A 15,600-nucleotide genomic window follows, 5' to 3' on the forward strand; every position below is an offset into this window, starting at 1 on the left:
TTTTGTAAAATGCAGAGATCTTCTCAATACGTCAAAGTCGCTTACATGAATCCGCATACGAAAGGAAGGTGTTGGTAACAATTAATTTTCATTTTATCAACAAATGATTCAACTATATATCATCTTCTACTACCTGCATGCAGCTGGAAACAATATTATATTGGTGTATTAAATCAATCTACACCGATTAACACCTACAGGGAAAAAATACAAGATAACAATGGGACCAAATTCAGCTTTAATATCTAAAAACCAATAAACTTAAACACCTGAAGAAGAAGCATTAATATGTGAAGATGATGACGATGAAGAAGAACGGCCAACAACTTTCTCCACAACTATTTCATCTTCATTTTCTAGTGAAGATATACAAGGGCTGCAGATTGAGGAATAAGTGGAAGAAGAGAAAGATAGAGGAGAAGTCAAAGAGTTCAGCGTGGTATTTGAAGAAGATGAGCAAGCTGGCTCATCAATGGCGGATTTTGAAGAATCGGGAGCAACTAAAGAGAGGTGCAACAGCAAATCTACAAAAGCTCCGATAACATATCCATGGTTACTTCGGCCATTAACTCGAAGGTACCAAGTCAGAAGCTCCTCCAAGCATTCCCGGTCCTTTAAACCGTGAGCCTCCACCATTTCCTCCATAGAAGCCCTGAAATCCGAGAACGGATCCCTTGAATCCATAGCCAAGATGGAGGCAGTTTCTTTGTACGGAAAATCATGGCCAGTTCTTGCTTCTTCCAGGATGGAGTTCGTCTCTCCAGGCTCGAAGAACAGCCTGTCGGATGATCTCAGCCCTCGAAACACCACAGATGGATCAATGTTAGCCTCCTCATAGGAGAAACTTCCTTCAGAATAATCTGGAATAATTTCTGTGAATTCAAGATATCCGGAGTTCATGGTTTTGTATAAGTCTTCGTTTGGGTCCGCTCTGAAAGAGAGGGTTTTGGGGTTGCTGACGCATGCTGGCCACTGCCAAGAAGTGTCGGAGGCGGAGGCGGTGGTGTTGGCGGTCTTGAAAAGAAATGGGAACTTCATTTTCTTGCCCATTTGGGGAGTGGCAAATTTCAGGGGGACTTGGGAGTGAGGAAAAGATGTAGTCTAAGACAGTGATGTAATATTTTAATGTTGTCTGTTTTTTACTCGGTAAACAGCATTTAAAGCGAACAGAAATGGTAGGTTCACTTCAACGGCAGATTTTCAAGTAAGAAATAGATAAATATAAAAGATAAAACTATATTTAATGCTGTCCTGTTAGCTTATAATAAATATGATCTAATAATATTCAAAGTGAAATAAATTTTTTTGTATTTTGAAATATTGAACATATAATTTGAATATTATTCAATATATTTGTTCCGTTCTCATTCTTATGTAAATGATATCATTTAGCAAGAATAGTTTTGACACGGTGACGAGGTATGTATTAAAGGTTCAAAATGTTGAAGTGTAAAATCCAATACTTGTACATTTCATTACTTAAAATTGTTCGTTTGTTGTCTAATACTATTCAACAAGGATTTTTTTTAAAAAAAATTGTTGACTATCAATCAATTTTAAAGTTCATATTGGCACATGATCAAGCGTGGTCTTTATAAAGTCGAAAACGACCAATATTTAGAAATTTTGGCCGACGAGCAAAGCTATAAAATCATTTATTTAATTCTTTAGTCAAGAATTCAATTTTTTTTGTCATAAGATCAAATTCATGGTTTTGGATTTTCACGCCTGCGCGCGGTACAACAAACATATTATACAATGAGCTTTTAGACGTATCAGCTGCACAAATATTTTAAACAACATAGCAGCACAAACGTCATGATTTGATCACTTGATCCAACAATAACAATTATTACACCTTAACAATCTCTTAATTTGTCTATCAATATATTTATTATATTTTATCAGTCTGACTTTGTAATCAATTAGGTTGTTAGTTCACTTTTTCTCCTTGGATTCAGTTCGATTAATTATGTAATTACCTTTCGAATTGGTGACTTTATTAAATTACGAAAACTTAAATTATATAACATATTATTTTTCGTTTTTTAGTTTACATGTGAATGACGTGTGGCAACTGGGGTCATCCAATGAGTAAATGAAGCGCAATGGGAGGTAGGTAAGTTCTTTTATTTCGTGAGTACGTTCTTGACGCTTTTGAATTAAATTGATGTTATGTACATGGTGTCAAAGTGTTAGCTAGAGAATTTTTGGGCTTTTGAGTTTTGAATATTTGACTGATTTTGATGCGGCAACAAGTTTATTAATAAATGTTTGTATTGTGGCTGAGAATATATTTTTTCCCTTATAATTTTAAAAAGCGGAAAAGCTACTGTGTTAAATTTTCTCTATAATTAAGTAATATGTATAAAGGTGTGATATGTTGTCCATCCATTGTGATCACCCACCGTATCAACCTCCGTATCCACGAATAAGGTGACACTTATCTATTGAATATACAATTTAGATATATTTTATTACATTCAATACTTATTGCATATTTTACATAATTACCGATTTTATCCATGAGAAATAAATTGACAATCACATAGCCCATCAAGTTCATAATTAGCCTCTCATGCCAAAGCCCTAAATTCTAATCATTTCGTGTGCTTGAATAAGGTTATCATGTTTGTACGTACTTGGAATTGCATTGCTTAATTCTGAGGAATATTGCCGATGTCATACTCGGAGGTTGGCAAGTGACATTAGCATGTATATATATATATATATTATGAAAACATTGCCATATATATGGTTAAAATTATTGAATTTACAAATCTTTTACTGGTCATATCATTCTTTTGTCAGGCGAGGAGAAACTCGAATTGAACTCAAACTCGAATCATTATGGTGCGACGTCGACTAGGCTACAAGCCCGTATCTACTGGTCATATCATGGAAGAAAGGTATTTGATAGGAAATTCAAATTTTATGAGGCGCGGGGTAAAAAAAAAAGAAAAGAAGACACCAAATGGAGTGGAAAATCATGTGAAGTATATTAATGAGTAGAAAAGCCAACGTCACGTGCAGCAGATGTATGCTATCACACAAACATCATAGTACACAAAATTAATAATATATTTCTTTCAAAATTTTTTAAATAATATATCAAGATCAGTATATCTCAAATAGATAGCTTTGGATTGGGGGAGTTTGATTTCACTCACATCCCATATAGTCAAAATTATTGAAATTATAAGGAATTTTTAAAAGTAACTATATCATTAATTTGATTTTGATCTCAAGCGAGCTAATTAGTTCTCCCTATATTGTTTAGTTGTTACTTATCAAGCTATGCCGGATCACTTGGCCAACATAAGATTATTTTAAACAATGGACAAAGTATAACTGATTTTAAAAGATTGTTATAATGCGATTCGCCAGACTCATAATATTTATGTGTCGGATGACTGCATGCGGAAATGTTTCCGATATAATGATGGAAAAAAACGATTAAGTTAGATGATCCGAAGATAAAATCAAGTCATCCATAACATATGTTTAACATGTCGAAGAGTCATCAAAGTGTATTCGACGAAGTCCCTCCAACCACTGGCGGAGCCACATATTGCTCCCGGGTGACTTGTTTTTTTTTTCCATATTTTTTATACATAAAATTGTCTTATTTTACAGTAGTCCGGGGCTCTATTTGTCAATATTAGTTCAATCATAGTTTAGAAAATTCTAACTTGGGTAGAAACAAAAACTTGACTCCGCCACCGCCTCCAACGCTTAAATCAGAGTTAGGAATGACAATGGATATATGAACTTTTGTCCCTTTATGTTAGGAGCCGATGCAACAAGCTAATCCATCAACAATCTTCCCTTTATATAAATGAAAGGGCAGGAATCGTTGCAAAAGACAATATTATTACAATTTTAAATATATATAATTTTATTGTCTCAAAAGTACACCAAAACATGTATTTTTTTTCCTTTTTTTTTTTAGAGTTGATCCTTGTTAAGTGAATGTACAAGGATTAATAGGTAATACATCATCGCTCTTTGCCTTTAAGCACGAGAAGCGAACTCCTCGAAGATGAGCTTAATTAAGCCTTTGGGCCTTTTTAAAAAAATGATTTCGGGCTTGGTTAGTGATGGACCCATCTTATTAGAGGTCCAAATAATTGCTAAAGTTGCATTATAAAATGGAGAGGCACTTGATTTGAATTATAAATTTTTTTTAAAATTGGATTATAAATATAATGAAATTCAATAAAGCCTTTGAATCTATTGTATATGAAGATAGAGATTTCAAATTCATTTGTTTGTTCGGACAAATCCATTTGATAATGAATTTCAAATATCAAATAAATGTTTTTTAAGTCGTCATGGTAAATTTCAAATTCATTTGTTTGTTTGGACAAATCAATTTGATAATGAATTTCAAATATCAAATAAATGTTTTTAATTTTGAGTCATTGTGGTAAATTTCAAATTCATATGAATCAATTCAAATAATTCCCTAAAATCCAAAACCTTCAATCCAGACGTAATCTAAAGTTGTGTTGTCTAAGGTTATGATTTCTTCAATTAATGCAATGCCGATGTGTTGAATTATTTAGCCCTTTCTTGAGTAAATTATTTAGCCTACTAAATGATTATTTAAATGTTGGCCATATAATGTATTGATTATAGTTCAATATAATACTTTAATTTACGGAAGTGATGAAAAGTTGAACGTAGATCATATAAATAGAAAGAATTTTGAAAGTCGGGGTGAAAATGTGTTTTAAGAATATAATTATAGAAAATTATGAGTATATATTTTTGTGTGCTATCTGTCGAACAATATAATTCCTAACAAATACGATTCTTAAATTTATTGATTTCGATTCATATAATACGATTAAAAATATAGATAACTCAAATATAATTAAAATATAACAAAAGTATTAGTTTTACCAATTATGTAATTAATGTGTTTTTTTATACTATGTTTTGCCCGATTGGGAATTTAAACATAAAAATGATTTTATTTTTCAACTTTCTATCATATATATAATCATCGTATATTAAAAATCAATAATTCATAGTATAATTGGAAACCATCACATCTCTTTCTTTCCGTTTCCCAATTAATTTCTTATTTGTCATGTAATAATCATGCATGCACCGTCACTTACTCGTTACATCGCTTTCTAAAGCCTATTTTTCAATTTCAAAATTATAATTAAAATAAATAACCCAATAACTCATCTTCAAATCATAAATAAATTAATTAATTAATTGTCTTCTTAAGAATCCAAACCAGAACAGAGATTGAAGCCAGGGTCAGTCTTTCAATTTTTTTCTCTGTACTTATGATTTTTCTATATAATATAAAATGTTTTTATTCCATTTTCTAAAATTTTATTTCAACTTTAAATAAAATACCTTTAGATTCAATTTATGCTCACCATATGACGTAATATTATAATGCTTCTATACTTTTATAAAAATAAAAATAAAGCAAATAAAGTTACCAAATTATCCTTGCCTTACTCCTAACAATCCTTTTTCTTAAATTAAAAAAAAAATCTATTTAACCTATAATAATATTTAAAGGTTTCACATGCTTGGCACGTGGCATCGTTTCGCTGATTATTTTATTAAATTGTAACATGGACGTTGAACTACTTGGGGAGGCATGCATTCATTTTAATGATGCTGCTAAATTTAATTAATATTATAGATTCACGTGTCACGGATATATGCCAAATATAATTTTGGACACATTCAATATTAATATAATATATAGTCAGAAAAACAATTGTGGAGTTGAACTGCTTCGGAAGACTTTTATTTACGGTAATATATCGATTGCCAAATATTTCTTCACATGTTACCAAATACCAATCTTATTAAAGCATAAAAATTTACAAACATCTTATTGCAAGAAAATTCAATGAATATTGAACTACTCATTCAGAGTTTATGATATATAAAGAAGACCCGAATGTAATAACAATGTAAGAAAGAAGAAAGCATGCATAATATATTACCTGATACAAGAAAAATCTGGGCACATCAACATAGTTTTCTGCTAAAGATGGCAGAAATCTTCATCAAGACTAATGTTACATCGGAGCAAGATGCAAATTATTATACGCTTACTGGACTAGAGATGATCAGATGAAGCTTAATGAAAGAGTGCTACTTGCATATGGAAGACTTACAAGATTGGTTTCCTTTTTAATGTTCACCATGCCAATTTATATAATAAATCTTAACTCTTCTTCGTCTTCCTGGTGTAATTATCATGGAGGACATCAAGCAGTACGGTGCTTTTACATTTCGGGCACCTTGGATCATCCTCAGCTAGCATCACGTACATCAGGCATCTTGGGCACCCGACGAGCACCATGGATGTCTCCTCGGGGTTCGTCGACTGTCGGATGGAATAGTGGTCGGGTTGATTCGGCTCGGACGACACGCACGAGCTCTGAGGGGATGTTGAAGACACGGTCGATGATGATGGGCTCGGGGACTCCACTACATGGTCACTGATCATCCTTGGGGGTGACAAATTTAACTTGAGGTCAAGTTGTGGTCCATTTCTTGGATTCATCTTGTAGTTTTCTTCTCAAAACTTCTTGATTAACAACAAAAAATATCAGATGGAATATTATTAATAAGTTTATGATAATATATATATATATAGGGTTTCGAATCAGTTTAAAGTAAATCTGAAACAATAACTGAGTTGATTCGTCGGAGTGCTTACCGGCGTGAGGGGAAAAGAGAAGGGTCTTTTAAATCTAGAGACGTCGAAGAAAGGCGGTGGCGGCGGATCGTGGTGATGACGGTAGAGTGTACACCATTTTTACATGGGCTTGTTAGAGTAGTACTTTTGAACCTCCAAATCCATGCTATATATAAAGAGCTAGAGTTGACAAGTGAGAGATATCGGATTGCTTTGAAGCTTAATTGTACGTGTGGAGCAATTGTGACGTGAGAAAGGAAGTACTAATAGAGGAATTATGATGGAAGTCTAGAGAGTGATTGGATTAATTTTGGTAGGGAGACGGAATAGGATATATATATATATACACTACTACTATTAATTTTTAGAGGTTCCAAAATCAGACACAATCCACTAACCCGATATGGTTCAACTTGAAAAAATCAGGTTTGGGTTTGGGGTTTTTGGGTTCGGGTTGGACCCGATAGCTGACCCAAAAAAATGATCCGATTGGGTTGGGTTCGGGTCAACCTGGGTTGAACCGATATTTTAATTTTTTTAAAAAATATAATTAATAAATATTGCCTACATTTTTATATATTGTATGTCTGAAAAAATATTTATTGTATATTTATATTATAAATTTTCATAATTTAATATTTATTTTGAACATTTTTATTTTTTAAACAATTGTTTATTTGATTTAGTAAATATATTTTATTTTTCTACAATTAGACTTCCAAATTTAAATCATATATATAAGAGAGATTTTATTATTATGTGTTTAAATTAAAATATTTTTTTTTTTGAATTTTATTTAATTTTATTTTAAAAAAATAAAAAAATTCAAAATCGGGTTATACAGGTTGATCGGGTTGGTTCGGGTTCGGGTTGCGAGTTTTTTGATTGACTCGGGTTCAAGTTGGGTTCGAATTGAATAATACTATTTGCTCAACCCGACTCAACCCACCTGAATGACACCTTTACTAATTTTCTTAATAAGATATGCAACCACGAATATTATTTTCCTGTATAGATCTAAACTCTTGCTTATGTAAGCCCGTGTTGTCGTAACCGTGGAGTATGCATTTTATATAAAATATGTTGCATATCCACTACTAATTTGACTTTTTATTTTTATTTTTTGTTTGCGCTCTTGAAAATTAATTAATATTCTAGAAAACATGCATGCGTAAGATCATTGACCTTCATTCATGAATTTATAAAAAAAACTTATCACAGTCCAAGCTGGCCCTGCTTGGTGTGTACTTCTCATCAATCGGGCCAATCAAATTTAATACATCATTTATTGTGTTTTAAATGCACAGTTGAATTTTGAAATGTTTAGAAATATAATAAATCATGTATAAAATTAAATATTATCTAGCTAGCTACGTACATGGGGTTTTATGATTTTATCTATATTAGACAATTCAATAGTTTTTGGCCTAATTTTTATTTTGTTTTCTAATTAGTCAAATTTAGATTTTAGAATGAGAAATGACTAAAACGTAATTGACTACTTACCAATTTATATTTAACTCTATATATATATATATATATATATATAATCTCAATATAGTAAAAATTATTAATAAGTCTCTAAGTAGGGAGTTAAAGCTGATGATATTGGAGGAGGCAACTATTTTTCTAATATTTTCGATAAATGTATTAGTATATACATAACATGTTATATTATCGATATCATGCGCCTGGTAAACGTAAAACCTTATTAAAACGATGTTATTTTCTTTTTATCTCCTTTTTAGTAATGATTCAAATATGTCTGTAAAAAGAAATGATATTTTAATTTCATTTCATCGCATAATAAATCTGACACCCATCCACTTAATAAAAGAACCGTCTCCATCCATTTCTCGTTAAATATTATGTTCATATTAATGATCTCTCAATTTAAAAGATAAAAATCTGACCATATAATTAATTATATAGCAGATAACACAACGATCGTATGCTTGTTAATAAAAATGTTCCCGAAAATTATATGTAACATATGATTAATTCATTATAACTCTTAGTTTAAAATTTAAAAAAAGAAAGAAAGAAAATGATCGATATAAGAAAAGTCGCGTTGCTAGCGTCTAGCTTTACGTAACTGTTGTTTTAGCGTGTTATATATATCGCCCATCCTTTTTCTTGTCAAATTTGGATACAAAGAAATTAATATGTTCTTATCAACACCCCTTTTAGACCTCCTCATTTTCATGATATTACAGTTTCGTTTTGTTTAAATGGTTTTATAATTTTTTGAGTTAATAAGTAGAACTATAATGTCAATCAACATCTATAAAATAGGACAAAAAAATATTATCATGAACACTACAACAAAAATCGTATTTAACAACACATCAAAGACAACGGTTTTAACAAAAACCGTTGTCTTTTTACTTTTAACAACGGTTTTAACAAAAACCGTTGTCGTAGCCTAAAAAAATCCGCTCAAAGACAACAGTTTCTTTAAAACCGTTGTCTTTGATATATCTACGACAACGGTTTTTAAAAACCGTTGTCTATGAGCGTTTTTTTTTGCCTACGACAACGGTTTTTAAAACCGTTGTCTATGAGCGTTTTTTTTTGGACTACGACAACGGTTTTTAAACTGTTGTCATATTAGCGTTTTTCTTCAAGCTACGACAACGGTTTGTAAAAAACCGTTGTCTTTCAACTTGTTTTTCTACAAATTTTATTAGATTTTGCGACGGCCTAAGTAAAATCTGTCGCTAAAATTAGCGACGTTTATACTATACCGTCGCTAATTTAAATATTGCGACAGTTTAAGTATACCCGTCGCTAAACTTAGCGACGGTGTAAAGTAAAACTGTCGCCGATGTAGATATAGCGACGGTTTTCAAAAAACGGTCGCTAAATTTAGCGACAGTTTGTGTATAACCGTCGCTACATTTAGCGACCGTTTTAATAAACCGTCGCCGATCTATATTTAGCGACGGTTTATATTAAACCGTCGCTACTTTTAGCGACGGTTTAATATAACCGTCGCTAAATAAAGCGACAGTTCTTGTAAAAGTGTCGCTAATTTTAAATCGGCGACAGTTTAAAAAATAACTGTCGCTAATTGCGACGGTTTAATCAAAACCGTCGCAAACTCTCTATAAATATCCCAACCCTCAGTCCATTTCCTACCATACCACTTCACAACACTTAAAATTTTTCTCCCTTACACAATTTTAATTTCGTTTTTCTCTTTAAAGATTAATAAATTTTTACCACTTCACAACACTTAAAATTTTTCTCCCTTACACAATTTTAATTTCGTTTTTCTCTTTAAAGATTAATAAATTTTTACCCTTAAAATTTTTCTCCCTTACACAATTTTAATTTCGTTTTCCTCTTTAAAAATTAATAAATTTTTACCACTTCACAACACTTAAAATTTTTCTCCCTTACACAATTTTAATTTCGTCTTTTTCTTTCAAGTTTAATAAATTTTTAAAATCAAAATATAATATTTTCGACTGAAATTTTTTTTTTATTTTAATGACAAAAATAGTGACGGAAAGCATAAAACACCGTCGCTAATATTAGCGACGAAATTGAATAAATACCGTCGCTAATTTTAGCGACGATGTATAAAACCGTCGCTCTTTAGCGACTATTTTAATTACGATCGTCGCTAATTTTAGCGACGGTTAACGATGATTTTCGTCGCAAATTGTAACTACCACATCACTCTTTCACCGTTGTCTTTTAGCGAATTCTTTATCCACATGACATTTGACAACGGTTTTGTATACCTACGACAACGGTTTTTCACCGTCATCTTTAGACGTCTACGACAACGGTTTTTCACCGTTGTCTTTGAGCACACTCTTTAACCACAGGACTTCTAACAACGGTTTTAAAAGGCCTACAACAACGGGGAAAAACCGTTGTCGTAGGCCTTTTTTCTTGTAGTGGAAGCAGAAGATGCGAGAACACGAGTAGGCCCCAACATGAGAATCGAGCAAACAACTTATTAATAATAATATAATAATGATATCATCAATCGCGTACCACTAAGTCAAGAGTTGTAGATGTTAGTCAAGACGCAATTTTATTTTTTTTTTATACTTATGGAAGAACAGAGTGTACATACTTGGATACTAATGGGTAGGGTTGTTAGGCTCATGAATCCGAGAATGTGCGTGTTAATCTGCTGGTGTTGTCTCATATATCTTAGAAATCAGTCGTACTATTTTCCTAACGTCTGTCATGTCCCCAGCAGAGATAATATTATGCGTTAAGATCTAGCGTCACTATTTTACGGTACACCTATACAACCAGATCAAACAACGCAACTTCAGCATCTTGACGTACGAGAACTTTCTAGAAGATCGCTCATCTCAGTACTACTCTCACTCATATATATTTAACATAACAAATAATAATAATAATAATAATAATAATAATAATAATAATAATAATTGTCACAGATATATTTGATTAAGGAAACTATAGAATCAAGTGTTCATAGCACAACAAAATCTATCATATGGACTATGTGAGTCAAATTTTTAGATCATATAGGATATACTATATTTCATGCATAATATTTCAATTATTCCGTTAATATGAGCAAAAATATTATTGTTTCTCAACAACCCCACTCAATATTAATTATACCACCTTACGGTTCATGAGAATTTTTCTTAGGCATTCATCAAATACACTTACGATCTGATGTCAAGACATTATTTGGACGAGAGCCTTTCGGTTCCTTTGGAATATGTAGTTTATAATTTATTTTAGTTTTTTTTAAATTATATTGGCCATTTCTATTTTCTTCTTTAGTCAATATATACCAAAATCTTGAAAATGTCATTTTTAAAATATTTATTTTTCAACATATATTATTCTAACAAAAACCTAGCTAGAAATGAAATAAGTTGGAAGAGCACCAAATTTTTAGGCAACCTAATTATGTCACCTGCCCAATTAATAATCGGGCCATTACTTACAAAAATCTAAAAATTTGCTGCATTAAATTGTTTGCCTAACCATACAAAATAAGGGTTTCTCGCAACGTTGACTGCTCTACTTTAAATGGCTAATAAATTTGACCAAAACATTGTTATAATCGGACAAATTTATACTGGCTATACAACAAAAAAATACTAAATAATTAGTGGAAAATAACAAAATTTATGTTACAAAAATGTTTACCTTAGCCCTCCAATCACTCAAAATAAGATCACGAATCTAAACTTCAAGATTGTCGTCGTTTATAGTTTAACCGAGATGGTGCTCGGAGCACTCGAATTCAACTTGAGCTCGGTCGAGGTATTGAGGAATTAAGGATAGAAAAATTGAACTAATTATAATGTAACTGTGTCTGTGTGGCTGAGAAGTACGTACGTACGTACGTAATTAATATGAGTTGCAGATGCATTAGATGTAGGCGTGTTTTCCTTTTCGATATTATTGATCTGGGTTCTGCTCTGGACGCCTTCAAACATATTGATTATATATGTTAGAATTGAATATGAGACGGAAGAGGACTCAATTTCCATCGTACAAATATTTAAGCAACATTAATGTTTTTGGGCAGAGAAATAATTTATGTTTTATCAAACAACATATTGCATGGCTTTGTGTACTAAGTACGTGTAATAATTTGTGCAGGCTATGTCGTCACATCATAACTTAATGTTAATTTAGCATACTTTGAAAATCTTGTGGGATATGATGAAAGTTTGATGTTAACTATGCAGAAGATGAATTCGATGACTGATAGTTGCTAATGAATGTGGTTATTTTTTGCTGATTTGCTCTAAATTTTCGTTTTTATAGAGTTGATAAACCCCACATACAATGTATATCAACAAACGACTGCCAAAGACAAAATATGTCTACGAAAACGGATTTTCCGTTATCTTCAACAGAAATTCGATGTTACAGGTAAGGTAAGCACAATTGGATCTGGCAGGCCATCACCGAATTTCTTGTCTTCAACCGAGGGTGTGATTAGCTTCAAATTCATCAATCCAAATGCAACAAAAAGACGATGGTAACATCTAATATATTCTCTATTGGGTTTTTAAGCAGCAAAGCCCAACCAAAAAGGAATTAATTGCTTTGTTCAGCCCATTCTAAGGCCTTGAGGTTAATATTTAAGCCCAATTCTACTGGACTTGACTTTGAATTCTTCAACGACAAAGGGCCCAAAACATTACCCTAGCCTAAAAAAACAAGTTGAATATTATTTTAATATATTTCAAATTTCTCAGTATTTGATTAAGATAAATTTTTAAACAAGATCAGTCTGGGCTAAGATTTTATTTATGTGTGTTTCATATAATAAAATTATTATATTTCTTTTTATATCGAATTTTCAATGATGAGTTAACTAGATATCTATATTTATGGTACCCATGATGTAATAATAGATGATAAAGCTAAATTTTTTGTATTATCGTTTCTCTATAATTTACATGTATTTTATATTTTTGCCAACGTTATTTGAGATTGAAAATGAAATAATACTTGCTAACTTAAACTTAATGTATTATATGTTTGAGTAAGTTTAATGTTAGACGGTTTCACGTATTTATGCTCGTGATATGAGTTGATATGTTTATATTTAAAAAAAAAAAAAAGTAATATTTTTGTCTAAAAAATAATGTTTTTTCATGAACCAGGTTAAGTTGCAGATCCATATCACAAAATTGATCTGTAAGATAATCTCATAAAAATTTTTATGTATTTAGTAATAAACTTTTCAAATTTATTTATTATTATCATAACAAGAAAACAGTCGGTCTAACGACTGTCAAAACCGTCGCTACACTCATTAGCGACGAAATTGACCACGGTGAATTTTTTCGTTACAAAATTCACTGCCAATGTCTACTTGCGACGGTTTTCCTTTAATTTCATTGGAAAATTAGTGACGACATAGAGAAATCGTTGTTATTGTAGCGAGGATTTTCGTACTCAAAACAGTTGCTAAGTTTGTAATGGTTTTTTTTAAGTTTGTAATGGTTTTTTTTAAAAAAAAACCGCCGCTAAACTAAATGCAATTGGGAAAATTCAGATCTATACTAGCAACGATTTTTTTTTTTTGAAAAACCACCACAACTTTGCGCAGTTTAAGTAAAAACTGTAGCTAATTTGGAGTTGTTTACAAAGAAAATCGTCGCCAGTCTAGATACGTTTTTAGTTAATATGTCGTTGTGATTCTTACTAATTTTTTTAATACTTTTATTTTTTAAAATACTGTTATTTTTATTTATTTTTTAAAATAATCATTACTTAATTACATTATTTGTGTGGAAATTATATATTATCTAATGCATGTATATATTTTTTTAAAAATTATTGTTATTAATATTAACAGCAGAGGCCAGAGGGTGATGTCTATTAAAAAATTTTATATTATCTAATGCATGGAAAAATTATTGTTATTAACATCCACAGCAGAGGGTGATGTCTATTAAAAAAAATAAATTTTTTTTAAAAAATTGGTATTTTTATATTTAAATTATTTCAAAATCAAAATTATATTTTTATATTAAAATACGTGATTAATAATCCAATTTAAAGTTACAATTTTTTTTGGTTAAATATATATATTGTGGGGTTAAAATGACGTCTCTCTTATTATCTTTTTTTATAATTATTTCAACTCTTTTTCTAAAAAAATGTTAATAAAAATTTAATTTTTTTTTTAGAAGTTAAAATTTTATCAATCACATATTGTAACAAAAATAATAATCTTGTTGTTTTTTTTATATTATAATTCTTTTGAAAAACTATTTTCTCTTTTTTTGTATTGTTAATTTTTCTCATTTCTTTTTTATCTTGTTAATTTTTTATTTACAAGTTAAAATTTTATTAATAACATATTTGTAATAAAAATAATAATATTGTTGGTTACAAATATATATTGTGGGGGTAAAATGACGTCTCTCTTATTATCTTTTTGTATAATTATTTCAACTCTTTTTTTAAAAAATGTTAATAAAAATTTAATTTTTTTGTTAGAAATATGTTATTTCGAACAAAGAAGAAAGGATGACGGTACATGTAAATTTTTTTAAATATTATAGTTCTTTTTAAAAAAACTATTTTATCTTTTTTATCCTGTTAATTTTTTATTTAGAATTTAAAATTTTATTAATAACATATTTGTAATAAAAATAATAATATTGTTGGTTACAAATATATATTGTGGGGGTAAAATGACGTCTCTCTTATTAAGTTTTTTTTATAATTATTTCAACTCTTTTTTTAAAAAATTGTTAATAAAAATTTAATTTTTTTGTTACTAATATGTTATTCCAAATGAAGAAGAAAAAACGACAGTACATATAAATTTTTTTTAATATTATAGTTCTTTTTAAAAAAACTATTTTATCTTTTTTATCTTGTTAATTTTTTTTTAGAAGTTAAAATTTTATTAATCACATATTGTAACAAAAATAATAATCTTGTGGTTTTTTTATATTATAATTCTTTTGAAAAACTATTTTCTCGTTTTTTATATTGTTAATTTTTCTCATTTCTTTTTTATCTTGTTAATTTTCTATTTAGAAGTTAAAATTTTATTAATAACATATTTGTAACAAAAATAATAGTCTTGTTGGTTACAAATATATATTGTGGGGTAAAATGACGTCTCTCTTATTACCTTTTTTTATAATTATTTCAATCTTTTTAAAAAATGTTAATAAAAATTTAATATTTTTGTTGCAAATACGTTATTCCGAACGAAGAAGAAAAAACGACGGTACATGTAAATTTTTTTTAATATTATAGTTCTTTTTAAAAAAACTATTTTATCTTTTTTTATCTTGTTAATTTTTTATTTAGAATTTAAAATTTTATTAATCACATATTGTAACAAAAATAATAATCTTGTTCGTTTTTTTATATTATAATTCTTTTGAAAAACTATTTTCTCTTTTTTTGTATTG

At 29.9% G+C, this 15,600-nt stretch overlaps 2 protein-coding genes across 3 annotated transcripts; both read right to left on the reverse strand.

The window, feature by feature from the left end:
* Window positions 1-59: 59 nt before the first annotated feature.
* LOC140963199 (transcription repressor OFP15-like) lies at window positions 60-1,244 on the reverse strand. The gene has a single exon (XM_073422516.1). It carries the CDS (start codon window positions 1,048-1,050, stop codon window positions 262-264), a length of 789 nt encoding a protein of 262 aa, XP_073278617.1. The 5' UTR covers window positions 1,051-1,244; the 3' UTR covers window positions 60-261.
* Window positions 1,245-5,953: 4,709 nt separating this feature from the next.
* On the reverse strand, window positions 5,954-6,971 carry LOC140963290 (protein GL2-INTERACTING REPRESSOR 1-like). Of its 2 annotated transcripts, none has more exons than XM_073422657.1 (2): window positions 6,710-6,971; window positions 5,954-6,574 (listed from the first exon to the last, which is right to left on the reverse strand). In XM_073422657.1, the coding sequence occupies exon 2, from the start codon at window positions 6,551-6,553 to the stop codon at window positions 6,212-6,214; it is 342 nt and encodes a 113-aa protein (XP_073278758.1). In that variant the 5' UTR covers window positions 6,554-6,574; window positions 6,710-6,971; the 3' UTR covers window positions 5,954-6,211. The 2 variants fall into 2 exon arrangements, with proteins under 2 accessions (XP_073278758.1, XP_073278703.1); XM_073422602.1 differs by having other exon boundaries at window positions 5,954-6,577; window positions 6,710-6,964.
* Window positions 6,972-15,600: the final 8,629 nt, after the last annotated feature.

Source organism: Primulina huaijiensis, chromosome 1 (genome assembly GCF_012295235.1).
Source record: "Primulina huaijiensis isolate GDHJ02 chromosome 1, ASM1229523v2, whole genome shotgun sequence".
In the NCBI taxonomy this organism is placed as follows: Eukaryota; Viridiplantae; Streptophyta; class Magnoliopsida; order Lamiales; family Gesneriaceae; genus Primulina; species Primulina huaijiensis.

Excerpts from the sequence above, each read along its gene's own strand:
- LOC140963290 (XM_073422657.1), bottom strand. The coding sequence starts at position 6,553 with ATGAATCCAAGAAATGGACCACAACTTGACCTCAAGTTAAATTTGTCA.
- LOC140963199 (XM_073422516.1), bottom strand. The coding sequence starts at position 1,050 with ATGGGCAAGAAAATGAAGTTCCCATTTCTTTTCAAGACCGCCAACACC.